The sequence below is a fragment of the Rhinatrema bivittatum genome, chromosome 2 (genome assembly GCF_901001135.1).
Source record: "Rhinatrema bivittatum chromosome 2, aRhiBiv1.1, whole genome shotgun sequence".
Classification (NCBI taxonomy): domain Eukaryota; kingdom Metazoa; phylum Chordata; class Amphibia; order Gymnophiona; family Rhinatrematidae; genus Rhinatrema; species Rhinatrema bivittatum.
Genome location: NC_042616.1, coordinates 408,834,331 through 408,855,602, shown reverse-complemented (window position 1 = coordinate 408,855,602; position 21,272 = coordinate 408,834,331). Strand labels below are relative to the sequence as shown.

At 47.4% G+C, this 21,272-nt stretch overlaps 1 protein-coding gene across 2 annotated transcripts in view; it reads right to left on the bottom strand.

Moving 5' to 3' along the window:
* Positions 1-21,272, bottom strand: part of CACNG2 (calcium voltage-gated channel auxiliary subunit gamma 2) — a 427,968-nt gene that overhangs the window by 71,601 nt on the left and 335,095 nt on the right. The window contains exon 1 of one of the 2 annotated variants that reach the window (XM_029590085.1): positions 8,642-8,754. The exons of the other annotated variant lie outside the window; for it this stretch is intronic. Within the exon in view, the coding sequence (XP_029445945.1) occupies positions 8,642-8,717 (76 nt within the window). The 5' untranslated portion in view covers positions 8,718-8,754. Of the gene's footprint in view, positions 1-8,641; positions 8,755-21,272 lie in introns of those variants that run through there. 2 annotated transcript variants of the gene reach the window in all.

Below are 21,272 nucleotides of genomic sequence, written 5' to 3'. Positions count from 1 at the left end.
CACTACAGCAGTGCTGTTACAAAGCTGCTTGCGGGCCTAGCCACAAGCAGCCTCTCACCTTCAACGTGGCCTGAGTGCCGCCGCCATCCGCTCTGCGGTGAGCATAGCCACCGCCAATGTTCCCCTTTTGCGGCCTGGAGGCCACCACCGACGTTCTTCTCCTGTGGCCTGGAGGCCAACGCGGCCTTCCACGTGGCCCGAGTGCTGCTTCCGACTAGCTTCTTCTTTGCGACGTGGAGCTGCCGACATCTAGGCCCTGTTTCGCAGCCCTGGGTCACCTCCAGCCTTGATCTTCGCAGCATGGACGCCGACGCCACTGTCCCTGGTCCTGGTCTCTCTCTAGGCATGCAGCCGTGCCTCTCTCGGATATTTAAAGAGCCGTGGTGGGAAAAGCCCCGTGGCCCCACCTGATGACGTCATCTGGGCATCTCCACTTCAGCCCTATAAAAGGGCTCCTCAACCGTCCTTTGTTGCCTTTGCAAGGAGCCAGTCTTCCCCTGGATTCCTCGTCTGTTCCAGCTCTTCATTCCAGGAGGCTCCGAGGTCCATCTTTGCATCTTCAAGGTCCTCTGTTCTTTGTGGGAGCTCCCTTGTCTTTGCCTGTGGTTCCTGGTCTCTTGTCAGATCCTGCATCCTCGTCTGTCCTGTCTCCAGATGTACCTGACATTCCTGGTGTTCCGCATCCCAGTCCTGATCCCGATGTCCTCGTCTCCGGCTCTTTGTCCTGCTTCCAGATTTCCTGCTTGTCAACCTTTCCTGAGGTGCCACCATCTTGGTCCGTAACCAGCCCATGGGGAGCTGTGTAGGGCGCTTCATGGCACAAGGCCTGTCTTCACGTCTGCAGCACAAGTCTCCAGAAGGCCCTTGTTTTTAATTGCGAGGTCTGTTCCTGAATCCAAGATCCGAGTCTTGAATCCTGAGTCTTGAATCCTTTTCCCGGTCTTCGGAGTACTTTGTTCCTGCTTCTGTCCCTGCCCAAGACTCAAGCCAGAACCTGCTCCGCTTCAGCGTGGTTCGCGACCAGCCATGGGCAGCTGTGTAGGGCGCGCCTCGGTGTAGGCCTCTCCTGAATCTTCGACATGTTTCCAGTTCCAAGTCTCCACCTTCTCGCCTGGAGTCTGCTTCACTTCCAGCGTGGTCTGCTATGGGTGGCTGTGTAGGGTGCATTGCGGTGTAGTACTCAACCTGTCCTAGTGACTGAACCCCAAAACCTTGTCCGAGTCTTCCAAGTATCCTGAATCCTTGTCCGAATATTCCAAGCATCCTGAAACCTCGTCCAAGTCTCCAAGTGCCTATGTCTCGTCCTTGTCCCAGTGCCATTGCCTGTCCGTGACCTCTGTCCATCCTGTTGCACCTGCAGTTCTCAGTTGGCTGGTCTGAAAGGGCTATCGAGTAGCCGGAGGGCTAACCCAAAGACCAGCATTGCGTTGCTGGGTCTCTTCTGGTGTGTTCAGGTTCGGCAGAGGTCAAGGTTCCGAGTCTCTAGTGTGTCCGCCCATGCTCGGATGCGCTTCGCCTGCCTCGGCGCTTCTCTGGAGTTCGCTCTCTGGGGCCATGCCGTGGCCTAAGGGCAAACTATCTCCCCAGAATCGGGACCGCTCCCTAGCATTCCTGCAACAAGTGCATGTAAATATAAAATGCTTGTTGTAAATGATATTTTGCCTCAGAAAACTGTACTTTTGAATCTTCTATTTTCATGTAAAATCTCTTATAAATGCATAATTGAATTGTGTGTGTGCATCTGTAGAGAGTGTGTGCGTGTGCGCGCGGTGTATGTGTGCGCGCAAGGCCATAAGATTTGCTTAGGCTTAAGGTACTTAATACCCTTCCCTTGTCCATGGGTTCCGTTTTGGGAGTGTCACTTTTTAAAATAGGATTGCTGGAAGGAGCTGGGCTTTTTTTGATGGGCGCAGGACAGAGACTGGATGATGTGGGGTGGGGGCAGTGCAGTAACTGTTCACACAGGGCAGCAAAAAAAGCTAGCACCGGCCCTGAAGCTGGGTATTAAAACTGTCTGCTGAAATTTCCTAGCATACAAGCACATTTTTTAAAACTCCTGATGCAGTAAGCCAATGTTATCCCAATGCATCAGGAGTTTAAATGTGTGCTTGGCACATGCTGAACGCACATTTTATATTCGAGAGGGCTGGGACTAGCCGAGGTGGATGAAGCTGCTTGTCTCTATGCCGGGTCAGGCTGGGCCCCTGGCTCTTTGCATAAGTTTACAGCAGGGAAAACAGTAGCAGCCCAAACAATCAACGCATAAAAGGAATTTAATAGGCTGTTGAAGATATGTGCAGTGACCAACACTGTGGTTCCAAAAAGGAAACCTTCTCCAGGGGAAGATTCGATAGCCAATTGTACAAAGTTATATAAAGCAAAACAAGATTTCATCTGTATTACCCCCGTTTCTGTGGATTCCAGTGTGATGATGTCATTGCTCACAGATGCCTCTCAGAGAGGGCACAGATTAAAACAGCACAATGCAAAATTAAAGTAAAATCCAACATATGTAAAATATACCAATTTATGTAATTGCACAGTGTAAATATGATATGCGATTTTAATAAATAAAAAGTAATGCATGATCAGGTTGAGATCCTCACAATGGCATTCCACAGGTGTAGTAGTAAACACGGAGCACCCAGCAGTTGGTGGTCTTCCCAACCTTCTCCCTCCCTGCCAGTCAGCAGTGCTGGAAACATTACGCCATCTCTGACCAGGAGTAAAATTTCCAGTAATAAGAAAGCCCGAGTTAAGCCAGCACTCCTCTCTGAATTGGGAGGTAATAGTTAATGCCTTGATTTGTATGGGATTTGCATGTGAGGGGGCTAGGCAGGATGCACAGTTTTTCATGCACATTTTATGTACGTCAAACTCCTTGCTGCATTGGCAATAAGGAGGTTTACGTGCACAAAATGTGTGCACAGCTACGTGTAAAACTGCGCGTTCTACCGAACCCATCTTATTGCATCAGCCTGTCTTTTAGACTTCTTGCTCAGGTTTTTCACTACCTTCACAGCTGATTCAGCTATGCCATTAGCTTCAGCTTGTGGGTGCAGTGGTGATGCAGTGACTTGCTCAAACTCCCAATCAGCAACAAACTGTGTAAACTGCATGCACACAAATTGAGGCCCATTATCTGAAATCGCTCAATCTGGTTGTAAACTGTATCTCAGAACACTTATTGTAGCTAATGCTGACATGTCCGGGAGCTGTTCAGTTTCCCAGAAGCTGAATAGTGATCATCTATGAACAGGAATTCTTTCCCAGCGAAGCTGAACAAATCCATGCTGTCAATCTGCCAAGGCCATGTAGGTATGTGACATCATAGTTTCCGTCTACTGCTTGTGTGCATATTTGTTGCAGGTAGAACAATTGCTGACAACATTTTTGGTATCACCTTGCATGTTAGGTCAGCATACTGTATCAAGTGCCTGCCTGTAATATGCTTCCTTACAGATATCACTGGAATGTATATGTGTTAGCATCTCTGATCGCAGCAATTTGGATATAATGACCCTCGGTCTAATGTATAAAATGCACTTGTGAATGCTGATTTCACCTCTAAATGACAAATATTCCCTAATGGTAGCTAGTACTTCCTCCTCTGGCCAACAATTCAGGATGACAGAATTCAGTGCCTGCAAGGTCTCATTTCCTGCAGTGCACTGTATGATCTGGAGCAGTTTCTGGTTGGTGACAATCTGCTTGATTGATCTGTGCAACATTTGTTTGTTCCTGTAGCACCCAGCAAACCATGAGATATTCAAGACCTGCACTGGACTGCTGATCATGTTGTGGTGTAGCTTTGCTTAAGTGTATCAGTGATATACATCTCAGGGTTGACTTATAAACAGAGCCTCTGTTCCCTATGGCAGAATTTTCAAGAGTCTGAGGCAAAAGTTAGCAAATTCTGTGGCAGATTTTTCAAAATTCTGCAGCATTTGTGCGGCAAGTTTGAATAATTTTGCATGAAGATTAACACCTTTGACTATGTAAATAAAAATCAACTTTTTGTTTTTAAACAATATTTAAACTATATAAAATAAAAAATGTATCAACTACAAAAATCAACAATTTAGCAAGTTAAGACGTGTAAGTAACAACTTTTGAATTGCACTTTTCTTTTGAATCAAAATAGTGCAATCATCTTTTTTTCCATTTTCTTTAGAAAGTCCTTGCCATCTTTTCAAGTATATGATTGAGCTTCTATATGCTGAAAATGTCCTCAGCATCAACAATTTGTCATGCTGTAAACTACTGAAAGATATGTGCACATATATTGGACTCATGATGACATGAGTCCTAGGGCCGTGTCCTAGCAGGCCCGACGTGATGTGAGCAGGGATGCTATGGGCCTCTCTCATGGACGTCCACAGGCATGAGCACACCCCACAAGCATCAGCATATTTAAGGCCTCTTCATCCTGCAATCTACGCCTCAGCGACAGATCTCCCTATAGCCTGTGTAGAGTGAATTGCCTCAGCAAGTCTTCATTTCCTGATCTTTGTTGTCTTCAGTTCCTGGTCTTTCTCATGTCTTCAGTTTCTGATCTTCATCCAGATCTTCGACTCCTGTGGTCTTCATCTCATCCATCAGCTCCTGTGGTCAGTCTTCAGTTCTTCTGCGTGCCTTGTCTCCTGTGTCATTCCTCTTCTCCCTGCCCAGCCTATCTGTCCTGCCTTCCCTTGAATGGATACCCGGTATTGACCTTGGCTTGCTTATTGGTCTTCTCTTGAACACCACCTGCCCTGTTCCAAGTCTGCCTTTGATTTCTCCTGCACACCTTATGTCACCCACTGATCTTTTCTTTGTCAGCAGAGGACCCTCCCCCCCCCCCCATCTAAGATCTGCTGGCCCCGTCACTAGAGGGCTAAATCTAAGGGGAATGTGGGCTTATATAGGCGAAGGTCCAGTTGGGTCTCTGCTTCATCCAACTTCGCCAGCTAACGGTGGGGACCTGCAGGTGCGCCAACTCCATCTCGGTCCAAGGGTCCCACGCTCACAACACTTTATCTCCTGTATTGCCTGGTCATGCTTTGAAACCAGTGCCAAATAGCATCCTTATCCGGAAGTCTTCTCAAGGATTCTCATGCCTCTGACAGGCATGGTATGAATTTTATGCATTCATTTCAAACAAATGCAAAACATGCAACAGATGAGGCTATTTTTAGTTTGTTCCAAATACAAAAATATCTCCAAATTTTGAGGTATTTTCTTATTTCTGGCATTTGGAAAAAAGAAAAAAAAGCCTCCTGCAGCCCTGGAAAACCTCCCCCATCCAGCAAAGTGTAAACCCAGTGCCTGGGCCTTCCCAGCTGGGTCTTCCTGGGCCCCTTCCATCCACCACTTCTAGACCAAAAAATGAATCCTAGCATGGCTGGGGCCTGCCCAGGGCTGCCCATAGCCTGGTCCAGGTTCTCTCCCTTGCTTCAACATGCTGGGGTGGTGGAGCTCTCACCCTGACCCCCAATTATCTCTTTCTCGGATTCTGAATTAAAAAACATGCAGGAACGATGGCCACTTGCTCCTGCCCAGGTCCCATTCCTTTAAAAATGGCACCATCTACTTGGAGCATGGCGCTGAAGTAATGTCACCTTGTCACTTTCCTCCAGTTTGGGGGGGAGAGGTCTGGGCAGGCTCCGAACACGCTCTGGTACGGCCTGCACTGAACCATTAAGGCCAAGATCTTGTTATCATTGTTATGCTCTGCTTCATTATCAAAGTCACTGCAGCCCATGATGAAGATGTCATCTCTTATTGACTCGATACCAGTAAACCTGCTAAAAGTTTATGCTGCTTCCACTAATTGATGTTTGTTTTGCTTTTCATAAAAACTGGAAATTAATCACAGTGGACACTTGTTTAGTTTATGTGCCTATTTTTTTTTATCTTTCTTACTTGTTATTGTTACAGACATTTAAGGTAATCCTATGTATTGCAACCTGTATTGTTCCATGAGACTCAATAAACAGAATGTTAATAAAAAACCCTTTTCACACCACAGAAAGCGAGCGTCATGATCATCGCTTTAAAGAACCAAACAAAAACATGTAAATAACTATTTAGGCATGCAGAAAATCCTCGAAAGGGAGTTAGTACACCATTTCTTTATAAAATTAAGGTTGTGAGCTGTCAAAATAATAAATAAATCAAGCACATTACTGAGAGCAATGCTGGGAGTGAACAAAGAGTAAAATAAACGGATTGGATGCAAACAGCAACAAAATTCCAATATTAAACTGTCAGGTCTTAATATAGGAATGAGGGGGAGGATGGGGGACAAAGAAAGAGAAATAGTGAGGAGTGTGTTCAGTAGATGGAAAATGCCTGCTATAGTTTGGTCCTCAGAATCATAGGATGATTGGATTTGAAGGGATCCCCAAGAGATTAAGGGATACAGTGAGTCTCAAATCCAGATAATGGGGAGATCAAACAAGTCTGCTTTTCAAGCTATTCACAATGAATATTCATCAGCTGTATTTGCATATTTGTGTGTGAGGGGTGGGGATAGTCAGGAGTTGGAGCCAGCAGTCAGAAAGAGAGGAGTGCATCTGGCAGCCCTACAATCAATTCTTCTCCTGAAGAGCCAATTATCAAGAGGGAGAGACAGAAGTCTGCGCTCTGAGGAAATAGAGAGACAGACAGATGTTCTTGTTTCATGACCGAGATACATGTAAAACTCCAGCAAGGGACAAAAAGCCAGGAGCAGAGAGACTTCCTTTCCAGAGATATCCAGGCCCAGGAGCACAAGGCTGGATCACCCTCCTAAGAGACTGGGTTAAGTGATCTAAACTTTGCACAGAGAGGATCTTAGCAGAGGAGGGAGAAGCTTTATTTCCTTGTCTTTTGTCACAAATTCAGTATCTCATCTTATTTGCTTCAGTCTTTCAGCCAAAGTCAAGTATAACCCTTGCTGGCAGGGTAGGGCTGGAGAAGAAAAACTGGTGGACTGTATTCTTTCTGTAAGAGTCTGAAACCAGACCAGAGTCTGTTTAGTACCAAGTAAACCATTTGGGGAAGCTCCCGAGGAGAGAGAGAACTCCCACACACTGCAGTGCTCATCTATTTGGTTTGTCATAAGCATGGGTGTAGCTTGCTTATTGCGGCGGTTACTACCCCTACTACCCCTAACTAATCAAGCTAGATATTTCAATGGTGGGGGTGGAAGGGAAATAGAACCAAGAGCTAAGAGAAACAGATAAGTATGAGAGAAAAAAACGTGTGAAGCTTGCTGGGCAGACTGGATGGGCCGTTTGGTCTTCTTCTGCTGTCATTTCTATGTTTCTATGTCATCTAGCCAGCTCCACCATCAAGAGAGACTTCTTCATTTTCTTGATTGTGTGGAAAAAAAATCTTGTGTTTGGGACAGGGTGCACCCTTTACAAACTGGTGACATTGGGGTGGAACTGTTTCCCCCACTCCTACTTTTTGAGTACTCAGAGTAAAGACAATCTTTGAAAGTTATGTAATTTACTGCTTTTCCCCTCAATCTTTCTCTTTTAGCATTCCTTACTTATTTTTTTTTTTAGTATGTGGTTTCCCTTGGCTAACAGGCCATCCATTGCTCCTATCATGTGACAGGGGCTGACCAATGGCACCGGTAGCCCCTGTGACATAGAAGGTCAAAGGCTATCGGCACCATTTTGATTACCGGTAGCTGAGGGTGTGAGTGCAGGAGATGGCTCCCGGACCCCCCGCTGGACCACCAGGGAGTTTTGGTAAGTCTTGGGGGGGGGGGGATGTACTTAATTCAATTTTAGCTGGGAAACGAATAAGAATTAACGCATGTACGTATCGGGGGCCCCCCCTTGCCGAATGCAACGTATCTGCAACCCGACGAATACGAATCTTAAATGCAACGTATGGCCTCCCTCTGCACATCCCTAATACCCAGTGTTATTTTTGCATTACCGGATTTAAAATAAGAAAACTGCAAGTTTATATTATACTTCACCACTGTACTTTTTCCCATTCAATGTTCAGGCTGTATTTACTGTCCTATCGCATGCAGCTACATTGTGATGGTATTATTAAAATTAGGGGAAGGGGAGGAGTGTGGGCGGGACTTGGGCGGCAGCACCAGGGGAAATAACTACATCTTTTCCCGTGGCGCTATGGAGGTGATAGTGTGTGGTGAGACTGCACCACAGTGGGCAAAACCGCACTGCCGCAATGTTTCGGCTGCCCACTTTCACCCCTCTGTCCCTTTTTTTTTTCACGACACATGATTCAGCTATAAATATAGCAGAGTGATGAATCTAGGGGTAAGAGAGATCCATCTTGAGCACACAAGAGAGATGTGTTTTTCCTACCTAGCGCCTAATCTATGGAACACCTTGCCTTTATCTCTAGGTATAAAAAAAGATTTCAGAAATGTTAGGAAAGGCCTTAAGATCTGGCTTTTTATCTGAGAATATGAAACTTGATTTAATCTAACTTACTTTCTTCATTTGATTTCAGATTTGATTTTATTTTGGAACTGAAATGTAATGGGGGTTAGTATTTAGTCTTACTTTTAATTTGCTGTTAGCAGCGTCAGCCGCGGCAAGCCGCAACCGGGACCAGGTGTCATGGCCGCCGGCCGCGGCCGACCACAACTGAGGCCAGGCCGACGGGCGCAGCAGATTTAACTCACCCGGGTCGCCGGGTATGGTCGAGGGTGCCTGCGGGGGCAGGCAGCCCTTCTTCTTCCTTCTCCCTGCCGCTACCATCGCTGAGTTCGGCAGCGTGGCTCCACGGCGATCCGGCTCCTCCCCTTCTGCTCTTTAGAGCTGCGCACGCGGTTGAGGCATATTCTTAAAGGAGCCATGACAGGAAGTGTCATGGCTCCCCCTGAAGCTCCTCCCCTGGCTTCCTGTACTTAAGGCAAGGGCTGAGCATTCAGTCCTTGCCTTGGTATTGAGGTTCCTGCCTGAGTGTGTTCCTGGCTCCTGGTTCTTGGTTCTTCGTCCCGCTCTTCTCCCCTGCTCCGTGGATTGATTCTTGGCTTCTGACCTCTGGACTGGTGGACGTGTCTTCTCCTGGCTTGATCCTGGGATGGCATTGGACCCTTCTCCTGACTTGACCCCGGTATGGCTCTGGACCCTTCTCCTGCTTTGACCCTGGACTGGACTCGGACCCCGCTGGTATATTGATTCTCGGACCGGCTTTGGCCTCTTCTTCGACTCCGTCCTCAGACTGTCTCGACCTGCTGGAGGCGCCAGCCGCCTGGAACCCACGACCTGCAGGAGGCGCCTGCATCCAGATCTTCTACAGTCTTCAGAGGAGTCGCCTAAGTCCCAGCGGCCGGACCCCTATGGGCTCCTCCTTGGGGGGTTGCGTGCTTCCAGGGTGAAGTCTTCTAGCAAGTCTCTTCAGTCCCTTCGACGGTAGTCATCTACCTCGAAACAAGTGTCCACTTTCATAACATTTGCATTCTTTATTTTAATTTATTTTGTATATTTTTTTGCTATGTTTTATTTTCATTGTATTTGTTATGTTTATTTTTATTTCACTTTTATTGTATATCACTTTGATTAACTATAAAGAAAGATGATTCATCAAATTAAATAAACTAAAAACTGTTGTGCTCCTCCCGCAGCTGGAGCCACGGGAGGCTCTTACCTATGCGGCCTGAAAGCCGCAGAAGCCAGGGCCTTTCCCGTGGCCTGGAGATGCCCCCAGACCGCCCATGTTGCTCCTCAGCACAGCGGGCCATGCTGCTGTGCTCTCTTGTGGCGGCAGCCGCAGCCTCCGGAGTATCCAGCGTGGTGTGGGGCCGCTGACGCCATCGCTCCAACGTCTGGCCTATTTGAGGCCTGCTCCATCACCTCCCTCTGCTCTCCACAGCGGCAGGATGCCACTGTCCTTGGTCCTGCACTGCCTCTTCCTGCTCCTCTTAGGGGCGAGCCCGCATCTTCCTTCTGGACTTAAAGGGACAGCGCAGGTGTGGCCTCCTTGAACTCCTCCCAGGGAGTTGCCTCTTCTGCCCTACAAAAGGACTCCAAGCTCAGTCCATCCTTGGCTTGGCAAGGAGTCAGTCCATCCTGGCCTTTGTATGGAGCCAGTCCTCCTGAGAGCTTCTCCTCCATGGACTTCGCTGCATCCTGTTTCTCCCTGGCTTCTGTCATTGTCTTCCTGTTGTCCAAGTTCCTGATGTCCGAGTTCCTGATGTCCTTGTCTTGTTGTCCCAGGTCCTGAGTACCCGTGCCTCCGGAGGTTCCTTGCTTTTATCTGATCTGAGATTCCAGTTCCAAGTTCCGTGGTTTTAAAGACTGTTTTCTGTTCCGACTCCAGAGGATCCAAGGGGTAACTTGACCTGACCTGTGTCTACGTCCAGAGCTTACCCGCTCCTCTCGTGGTCCGCGACCAGCCATCCGGCTGTGTAGGGCACGTTGAGGACAGTGTGGTCCGCAACCAACCTACAGGCTGTGTAGGGCTCCTGAGGGACCTTGCTCACCATGTCTCGTCCCCTGTGTTCCAAGCTCCATGTCTTGTCTGCAGAGTTCCAAGCTCCACGTCTTGTCTTCAGAGTTCCAAGCTCCACGTCTTGTCTCCAGGGCTTCTAAGCTCCACTCCCAGACAAGGCTTCGTCTCACCACAAGGGCACACATCCCTCATCCCGCTATGGGGAGCGCCCCCTAGTGCTCCTTCCGTCGCAGCGCAACAGATTTGCCAAGGCCTCCGAGCGTTCCAGTGCTCAAGACCTCCACCACAGCGTAGCAAAAACCCATTCAACACAAACTACAAAATATGCAAAATACACCTTATAGTGCATATAATAATAATTAAAACACAGTAAAAGCAATATCATAATAAGCAAACGTTGCTTACCTGTAACAGGTGTTCTCACAGGACAGCAGGATGTTAGTCCTCACATATGGGTGACATCACAGGATGGAGCCCAATCACGGAACACTTTTGTCAAAGTTTCTAGAACTTTGACTGGCACCAACTGGGCATGCCCAGGATGGCACTAACCCTGCAACCAGCAGGGGTCCCCCTTCAGTCTTATTTAAAAGCTATAGTAAGTGCCAAAAATAAAATAAGAAAACGTAACGAACCCAACACCTCAGGGTGGCGGGTGGGTTTCGTGAGGACTACCATCCTGCTGTCCTGCGAGAACACCTGTTACAGGTAAGCAACATTTGATTTCTCACAGGACAAGCAGGATGGTAGTCCTCACATATGGGTGAGTACCGAGCTGAGGATGTCAGAGATATGCACCAAATGTACCCAAGACATGCAACTGGCACAACAACTGGGGTAGAATTTGGTAGAGGGCATCCTGAACCCTAACAGGCAGGCGGAAGGGTGTTGATACATCAAGTTGCAAAAAGGTTGCGCAAGACAGATTGGCCGAAGACGGAATCTTGTCTTCCAGCCTTGTCCAAACAATAATGGGCTGTAAAGGTATGGAGAGAACTCCAGGTAGCAGCCCTACAAATATCAGGCAGCGGCACTGACCGTAGGTATGCTACTGAAGTTGCCATGGCCCTGAAAGAGTGTGCTTTAACACGGTCTTGAAGTGGAATGCCTGCTTGCTGATAGCAAAAGGATATGCAGTCCGCTAACCAGAAGGACAGAGTCTGTTTACCCACAGGTTGCCCCAATCTGGTGGAATGGAAAGAAACAAACAGTTGAGTGCTTTTCCTGTGGGCATTTGTACGGTCTAGGTAGAATGCTAGAGCTCGTTTACAGTCGAGGGTATGCAGACAGAGCCTGCTCTCCTGGGTTTGAGTAGGGCCTGGGAAAGAAAGTGGGTAGTATAATGGATTGATTGATATGAAACTCTGATACTACCTTAGGCAAAAACTTAGGGTGAGCGCGGAGTACTAGCCAAGTTCAGAAAAAAACTTAAAACATGGCTCTTCCGACAAGCCTACCCTGATTAAGTACACTGACTTCCGCAAGTATCTTGCCTACGCCTTGTATATTCCTGTAAATAGTCCGTTGCAGTTTTATTTATTGCTTTAATTCCTCCACCTCCTGCTCTTTGTATACTCCTCCTTGTTCGCCCTCCCTGTTCATTGTAATTTCTGCCTTTTAAGTTACATTGTAAACCGGTATGATGTATGCATACTAATACCGGTATATAAAAGTTTTTAAATAAATAAATAAATAAATACCCTGTCGTGCAGAAGTTTAGTGTAAGGCGAGTAGGTAACTAGAGCCTGTAACTCACTAACTCTGCGAGCAGATGTGATTTCCAGAAGAAAAATCACTTTCCATGTGAGATATCGAAGATCACAGGATTGGAGAGGCTCGAATGGTGGTTTCATGAGCCGACCCAAAACTAGGTTAAAGTCCTAAGAAGGGGCCAGAGGGCGCAGTGGAGGTTTAAGGTGAAGCAAGCCCTTCAGAAAACATGTTACAAGGGGTTGTACTGAAATGGGTACATCCCCCACACCTTTATGGAAGGCAGCTACCGCACTGACATGCATTCTGATGGAAGATGTTTTTAGACCTGACTCTGATAGGTGCCAGAGGTAGTCCAGAATCTTTGTGGTGGAACAGGTAAAAGGATCAAGTGACAGTGAAGAACACCATGACTTAAACCTGTTCCATTTGTAAAAATAAGATTTTCTCGTGGAAGGCTTTCGTGAAGCAATCAGGACACGGGAAACTGGCTCCAAAAGGTTGAGTGGCTGAAGAATTAACCTTTCAACATCCAGGCAGTCAGGGACAAGGCCTGAAGATTGGGGTGACGTAGGCACCTGTCGTTCTGAGTGATCAGAAGCGGGTCCTTCCCCAGGGGAACATAAGAACATGCCATACTGGGTCAGACCAAGGGTCCATCAAGCCCAGCATCCTGTTTCCAACAGCGGCCAATCCAGACCATAAGAACCTGGCAAATACCCAAAAACTAAGTCTATTCCATGTTACCATTGCTAGTAATAGCAGTGGCTATTTTCTAAGTCAACTTAATTAATAGCAGGTAATGGACTTCTCCTCCAAGAACTTATCCAATCCTTTTTTAAACACAGCTATACTAACTGCACTAACCACATCCTCTGGCAACAAATTCCAGAGTTTAATTGTGCGCTGAGTAAAAAAGAACTTTCTCCGATTAGTTTTAAATGTGCCACATGCTAACTTCATGGAGGGCCCCCCTAGTCTTTCTACTATCCGAAAGAGTAAATAACCGATTCACATCTACCCGTTCTAGACCTCTCATGATTTTAAACACCTCTATCATATCCCTCCTCAGCCGTCTCTTCTCCAAGCTGAAAAGTCCTAACCTCTTTAGTCTTTCCACATAGGGGAGCTGTTCCATTCCCCTTATCATTTTGGCAGCCCTTCTCTGTACCTTCTCCATCACAATTATATCTTTTTTGAGATGTGGCGACCAGAATTGTACACAGTATTCAAGGTGCGATCTCACCATGGAGCGATACAGAGGCATTATGACATTTTCCGTTTTATTCACCATTCCCTTTCTAATAATTCCCAACATTCTGTTTGCTTTTTTGACTGCCGCAGCACACTGAACTGATGATTTAAATGTGTTATCCACTATGACGCCTAGATCTCTTTCTTGGGTTGTAGCACCTAATATGGAACCTAACATTGTGTAACTATAGCATGGGTTATTTTTCCCTATATGCATCACCTTGCACTTATCCACATTAAATTTCATCTGCCATTTTGATGCCCAATTTTCCAGTCTCACAAGGTCTTCCTGCAATTTATTACAATCTGCTTGTGATTTAACTACTCTGAACAATTTTGTATCATCTGCAAATTTGATTATCTCACTCGTCGTATTTCTTTCCAGATCATTTATAAATATATTGAAAAGTAAGGGTCCCAATACAGATCCCTGAGGCACTCCACTGCCCACTCCCTTCCACTGATAAAATTGTCCATTTAATCCTATGCCTACAAATGGAGAGGTCCTGAAGAATTGGAAACCACACCTGACGTGGCCAGTGAGGGGCTATCAGGGTCATGGTTCCCTTGTCCTGACGCAACTTCACGAGAGTTTTGGAGAGAAGTGGAAGTGGAGGGAATGCATATAGGAGACCGGTTGCCCATGAAAGGGAGGACGCATCTCTTGGTAGTGAGTGTTGGCTGCAAGTGAGAGAGCAGAAGTTCCGTACTTTGCGGTTTTGAGGTGACACAAAGAGGTCTATGTGAGGGTAACCCCAACATTGGAATATTGAGTCTGCTACTGTGGGGTTGAGAGACCACTCATGCGACTGAAAGATGCGATTCAGCTTGTCCGCCAACACATTGTCCACTCCCGACAAGTAGGTGGCCCTGAGGTACATTGAGTGGGAGAGGGCTTCTGCCCATATCTGTGCAGCTTCCTGATACAGGAGGTAGGAGCCCATAACTCCCTGTTTGTTGATGTACCACATGGCCATCTGGTTGTCCGTCTGGATCAGGATGACCTGGTTGGAAAGGCGATCCTGAAACACCCTGATTGTTCTTAGCTCCAGGAAATTTATTTGGTATTTGGCTTCCTCTGGAGACCAAGTCCCTTGAGTTTGCAAATTGGCAACATGTGCTCCCCAGCCGAGGTTGGAAGCATCGGTGGTAAGGGTTATTTGAGGATTTCAAGTCTGGAAAGGTAGGCCTTGGAGGAGATTGGTCTGATTTTTCCACCAAGCCAGAGACTGACAAAGTGGGTCGGTGATGTGGACAATGGTTGATAGTGGTTGAATGGATTGAGTCCATTGTGTCCGTAGAGTCCACTGCATGACTCTCATGGCCAAGCGGGCCATCAGGGTAACATGCACTGAGGACGCCATGTGCCCCAGCAGGATAAGGAAATGGCGTGCAGTTGAGCATTGTTGAGACTGTAGCTGGTGTGTGAGAAACGTGAGAGTGAGAGCTCGCTGTCGAGGCAGAAATGCCGTTGCTTTGAAGGTGTCCAAGTCTGCCCCTATGAATGACAAAGTTTGAGATGAGACTAAGCAGGATTTCGTGTAATTGATGAGAAATCCTAGAGAGATCAGAGTGTGTAAGGCAAGACGTAGGGACGACCGAGCCGCTTGCTGAGTGGGAGCCCTGATTAACTAATCGTCGAGATAGGGGTAGACGTGAACACCTTGAGTCCTTAAGAAAGCTGCTACCACTAGGAGACACTTGGTGAAGACTCGTGGAGCAGATGCTAGGCCAAACGGGAGCACTCGGTACTGATAGTGCTTTGGGCCTACTAGGAATCTCAGGAATCTGCGATGAGACGGAGTGTAATCGTCCTGGAGGTCTAGAGAGCAGAGCCAGTCCCCTCTTTGCAGAAGAGGAAGGAGGGAACCCAAGGTTACCATTTTGAACTTTTCTCGTTGGAGGTACTTCTTGAGGGCATGTAGGTCCAGAATTGGACGAACGCCACCTGACTTTTTGGGGATTAGAAAGTACCGGGAATAAAATCCGAGGCCCTATTGGGAGTAGGGCACTGGTTCGATTGCTCTGGATCGAAGGAGGAGAGAGACTTCTTGGTCTAGAAGTAGTGACTGGTCTGATGATCCCCACTTCAGCCGAGGTGGGGAATCTGGTGGGATGGAGAGAAAGTTCAGGTGATAACCTTGAGAAATTATGGCAAGAACCCACTGGTCTGAGGTGATTGTTTGCCACATGTTGTTGAAGTGGCACAATCAACCTCCCACTGGTATATGCAGCAGTGGAAGCTGGCTGCTGCTCTCTATGCAGGAGTCAAAAACCGGAAACAGGGCCTGGCTGAGGAGCTGCTTGCGGTTTTTGTTTACGAGGTTGATGAGACTGGGCCTTTTGAAAAGGCTTTGTGGAGCGACCTCTAGACGGTTGTGTATAGGACTTCTTTTGACGGTAGAATGACTTTTTGGAGTCCTTCCTGAATGGTTGTTTGGCCGGTTATTCAGAAGGCATCACAGAGTGTTGGTGAAGAGTCTCATGAGGATCCTTGAGCTGCGCCACTGTTTGTTGGATCTGTTCCCCCAAACAGATTGTCTCCAATGCAAGGCAGATCAGATAATCTGTCCTGGACTTCAGGACGTAACTCTGAAGACTTAAGCCAGGCTCATCTTCTTGCAGAAATAGCAGCTGCCGAAACCTGGAAGCGGTGTCGAAGATGTCATAAGAGGACCTTATTTCATGTTTCCCCGCTTCATAACCTTTGTGAACCAGGGTTTGTAGCTGTTCCTGGAATTGCTGAGGCAGGGACTCTGCAAATTCTTGTATTTGTTTGAAGAGGACCCTGTTGTACTGGGTCATATAAAGTTGGTAAGATGCAATCCGAGAGATAAGCATTGACTCCTGGAAGACACGCCAACCAATGGCATCCAGGAATTTCTGCTCCTTGCCTGGAGGGAAGGAAGAATGGGGCTTTGAACGACATGCCCTCTTTTGGGCAGATTCAACAACTACGGACTGGTGATCCAATTGAGGTTTTTGGAACCCTGGAGCTGACTGGACCAAATATGTGGTGTCTGCTTTCTGGTTGACTGGTGCTATCGAACCAGGGTGTTCCCAATTCTTTTTGAGAAGATCCAAAAGAACTTGATGGATAGGGATGGTGGTGATTTTTTTGGGAGTATCCAGAAATTGTAACAGCTCAATCATCTGATGTTTATCATCTTGCTCTGTCTGTAGTTGGAAAGGAACCAACTCCGACATTTCCTTCACAAAATTGATGAAGGACAAGTCCTCCGGAGGAGAACGCTTCCTGCTTTCAGTAGGAGAGGGTGGTGATGGTAAATTATCAGTGTCTGGTGACGAATCGTCTATCCAGGTATCATAAGGATCAGCTCCAGTCCCACTAGGAACCTGAGAGGGACGGGATGAAGGTATTCCCGAAGGACCCGGTCTAGGCTCCGAAGGCATGGAGGGAGTTACTGGGGGCACCAATGTCGGCATCGAGGGCATCGATGGACGAGTCGGCGGCACCGATGGTAGTAACGGCATCGAAGACGTCGATGGTTTCGGCATCGGCAGGACTCCCGATAGAGGCAGATGGAACAGTGTTTCTCCTCACGATGACAGTGGAAGAGGAGAGGTGCAGGATCCATCGGTGATCCCGGATCAATCTGTGGAAAAGCAGCTATAAGCGCTTCCATTCTCGAAAAGCAGCAGTGCCAGCGCTGCTGGAATGGGATCGGTGATCAGTTCCACACTCGGCACCGGGATCGGCAACGGAAGAACCTGGAATCTGTGCATCGCTTTGTCGATGGCCTCCTGAACCATCCGGTCCAGCTGTTCACGGAGACCTGGAGCAAACAGCCCTGGTTCCGGAAGGGGAGAAGGAGGCAGAGGCGTAGCCGGAGGGACCACCGTTAAAGGTGGAGTCGCGGCTCCCATTACCTGTCCAGGTGAGGGTTGCCTCAGTGACCCGGTCTCAGAAAAGTCCGATGCCTTTTCTGGACGGAGCTTCTTCGATGGCGGCTCGGACAATGATTTGCCTTCATCGATGGTCCGAGGGTTTCGGTGCTGATGTCGATGTTTCTCTCTTTGATCCCCTCAGTCCTGAGGGGGAACAGAGGTAGTCGATGGCCGGGAAGTCGTCGACGCTGGACGGGCACCAGCCGGTGCCCGATACTGGCGTGACGTGGATGGTGCCAGTTCAGACGACGTCGAAGCTATGGACGGCGTCGGAGTTTGAGACCGAAAGAGAAGTCCCATTTTCTCCATTCTGGCTTTGTGACCTTTTGATGTCATTAAGGCACATTTGGTGCAAATCAGGACATCAGGCTCACACCCTAGGCACATTACCCAGACTTTATGCAGGTCTGTGATGGACTTGGTGCGAGTGCAGTCAGGGCACCGACGGAACCCCGATGCCATGCCTTTGAAAAAAATTGAGCTGCGATGCGGTCGACGGCCAGTAGGCCGCGAGGGCCAAACTCGACGGGAATCGACCGGAACTGGGTAAAAACTTACTGGAGTACCGCGAAAGTAAAAATTCAAGAGGGGGACCCCTGTGGGGTATGAAAGTTTGAAGTAATTCCGTGAGGAAAAATTCCTGTCAGGAATATCCAAGAGCTCCTTAACTGCGTGGCTACTGCTGCGCGGGAAAAAGAAGACTGAAGGGGGACCCCTGCTGGTTGCAGGGTTAGTGCCATCCTGGGCATGCCCAGTAGGTGCCAGTCAAAGTTCTAGAAACTTTGACAAAAGTGTTTCGTGATTGGGCTCCATCCTGTGATGTCACCCATATGTGAGGACTACCATCCTGCTTGTCCTGTGAGAAATATATTTCCCAGCATATATAATATCCAAGCCATTTATTGTCATGACAGATATAAAATAGATCTCTAAAAAAGGTCCCTAATTCTGAATAATAAAGAAACAATATCATCACACAAGGAAAAAAACCTTATCAGCACACATCACTGCTCAGAATGATTAAAAAGTTTCCCCTGTGTCTGTTTCCTGTTGAGAGGTAAAGAGAAGCCTAGGACTTGAACAGCTGAATTCTTTGCCTTTGTGTCTTCCCTGAACAAAATATTTACTGTACCTGTGATGATCAAGGTGTAGGGCAGGAGTAGGCAAACATTTTTAGTATATATGGCTACCTTTGTGGCTCTCATTTGAACCAGGGGCTGTTGCCCCAGGAAACGATATCACAATTTATACTCCCAGTCTACATAATAAAAAAAAATTCTAAGTCTTTGCAATGCTGATTATTCTCAATAGAATTGTAACAGTGTTATTTTTAATATAATAGCCTGAGAGTATAATAGAAAAAAGTACTCAGGCCAGCACTTTCCCCAGCCAGACCCCAGTAACCTCCTCCCCTTCTTGACCTCAGCCCCCAGTACTCTTCCCCCAGCCAGACTCCAGTATTCTCCTACCTTCCCTGACCCCAGCACTCTCACCAGCCAGACCCCATTATCCCCTCCTTCCCTGGACCCCAGCATTCTCTCCAGCCAGACCCCTGGATCCCTCTTCTACCTCCAAAGCTTCCTTCCTTCTTCTCTCTAGAGCCCAGATGTCAGCTACAACAGGATTCTGCTACTCGGCTATTGCCTTTTGTTGTGCATGTCAGTGACTGGCTCCCAGTTCTTCTGCTCAAGGCAGTGGCTGGCTCCCCCTTGTTCTGTGGCATGACTGCCTCTGTTTCTGCCTGTGCAGCCAGCTTTCTCTTTTGTGTCACAGAGCAAGCAGAGAATCCACAATGCTGTAGTTCTGCAGCCATCCCTGTTCACACCATCATCATCAAAGGCCTGCAATGTTGTGTCTTTGATGCCATGGAGCTATAGGATGATATGCTGATAAATCTATTTAGTTGTTAACTAATTTTAAATGATGAGTGGGCTGAATCAAAGAGTCCCATGGGATGGTTTGGCTCACAGTCCGTAGTTTGCCCACGGCTTAAGTTGGTGGTACACACTGGAAAATGTACTGCCTCTGCCATGTGGCTCAAAAACAAATTAAACATATGCCAATTATTTAAATGTGATGGAGCTGTGAGACAGAACCTGTATTACTGGAGAATTCCTTGGAAAGAATTCTAGGTGGGGGAAGCCACCTGATCTTTAGCTGGGGGTTTGTAAATGGTTTAACAATGGTTTGACTGTTTATGATTAGAGAAAAAAAAATACTGGTGGAATAATTCAATGGAACTGCCACTGGATGGCATAAAAAAATGATAAAATAACACTATGCATGCAACTTTTAGGAAAACTGTGGAGGGGGAATAGTCATTGTATTCTAACTTTAAGTGCCTTTTAATAGGGTTGGAAAAAGAGAAGCCTTCAGAGGGAATACTTTTCAGAGTATATAAACCTGATTTTCGAAGTTTGCCAGGAGCAGATTGCAGGGACCCATCTGGAGTGTGGACTGCTCAGGGTGCCTCTCCTCAAGGAGAGAGCTCTGCAGGGACTTTCCCTCCCCAGGGGGAAGGCCTGAGGCTGGAAAGCTGTTTCTCCCCACTGACCAGGGGTGGTTCTATAAGGCAGGGCGAAGCAACCGTTTCAGGCGGCAGAATTATGAGGTGGCAAAAAATGCCTCTCTCAGAACGCCCCATGTGGCATCCGCCCCACACTGCCTGCCAATGTTACCTCTAAGGTGCACGTGTGTGCAGGTCTGCACAGCTTTTCTGGAGGCTGTGCAAAACTTTTCTACCCCCGCACAGTAAGACCAGCAGGGCCGTGGTGGAGCTCAGACCAGACCCCCAAAAGCTTCGGGTGCCCCCCGCAGTATTAAAAACTCGTGAGAGTAGCACTTTCTCTATGCTGATCTCGCAATGCTTGAGATAAGCATGAAGGAAGTGTTAGCCCCACTAATTTTTAATAGCACGGGGCCTGCACAGAGGAGGCAGCAGAACAGGCTTCAGTGCCAGTAGCAGCAATTGGCTTCTTCACCAACAGCCATGCAGCGCAGTGACAACGGTAACAGAGTGAGAGGCTCCCGACAAAAGAAAGAGGGGCCTTTCTTAAGTATGTGCATGAATGGGAGCTTACCTAGATGAATGGGTGCCTGCCTGGGGGTCTGTGTGAAAATGGGTTCCTGCCTGGGGTTCTGTCAGTCTGTGTGTGTGAAATGAATGGGTGCCTGCCTGGGGATCTGTATGTGTGTGAGAATGAGTGCCTGCCTGGGGTCTGTGTGAGAGACTGAACGGGAGCTTGCCTGTGTGTGTGTGTGTTTGTGCGCGTTTCAGTGAGTTTATGAGGGAGCCAGTGAGAGTAAGAGCCTGTGTGTGAGAGAGTGAAACAGCATGTGAGAGAACCAGTGTGTATGTATCAGAGAGAGAAAGCATGTGAAAGTGAGAGCCATGTGTAAGCCACAGCATGTGAGAGTGGGAGCCTGTATGTGTGAGAGAGTATTTGAGAGAGAGACACAGCATGTGAGAATGAGCGCCTGAGTGTGTGTTTGGGGAAGAAGACAGGTAGAGAGAGAAGAAACAGAGAAAAAAAAAGCGATCCTGTAAAAAGAATTGGGAAAAGACCCAGAAAGAGAAGGTGGAAAAAAAGAAAGCCGATTAGAGAAATAAGATCAGACAACAAAGGTAAAAAAAAAATTATTTTGAATTTTTAGTGATTGGCATATGTAATCTTTGGGAATGTGCATTACATATTTGTATTTTGTTCTTTCTTTAGTATTCCACTGTTCAGAGTCTGGTTTCTCGGGCTTTCCATTTTATTTTTGTTTGCCTGCTTCTGTTTCTAATTTGTAGTCTCTTATTCTGTATTGGGTAAGGGTCTGTCTGTGTTCTGCATGTGTGACTGAGGTGCACGATGGCTACTGGCATGTAGTTTTTCTGTGGGGCTTTGGAGCAGTAGGTGGTGTATTAGTGTTCTAGGGCATGTCATAGATAAGGCTGAGTCCTGACATAGTGCTGGTATGGTATGGCAGGGTTCTAGGTGTCT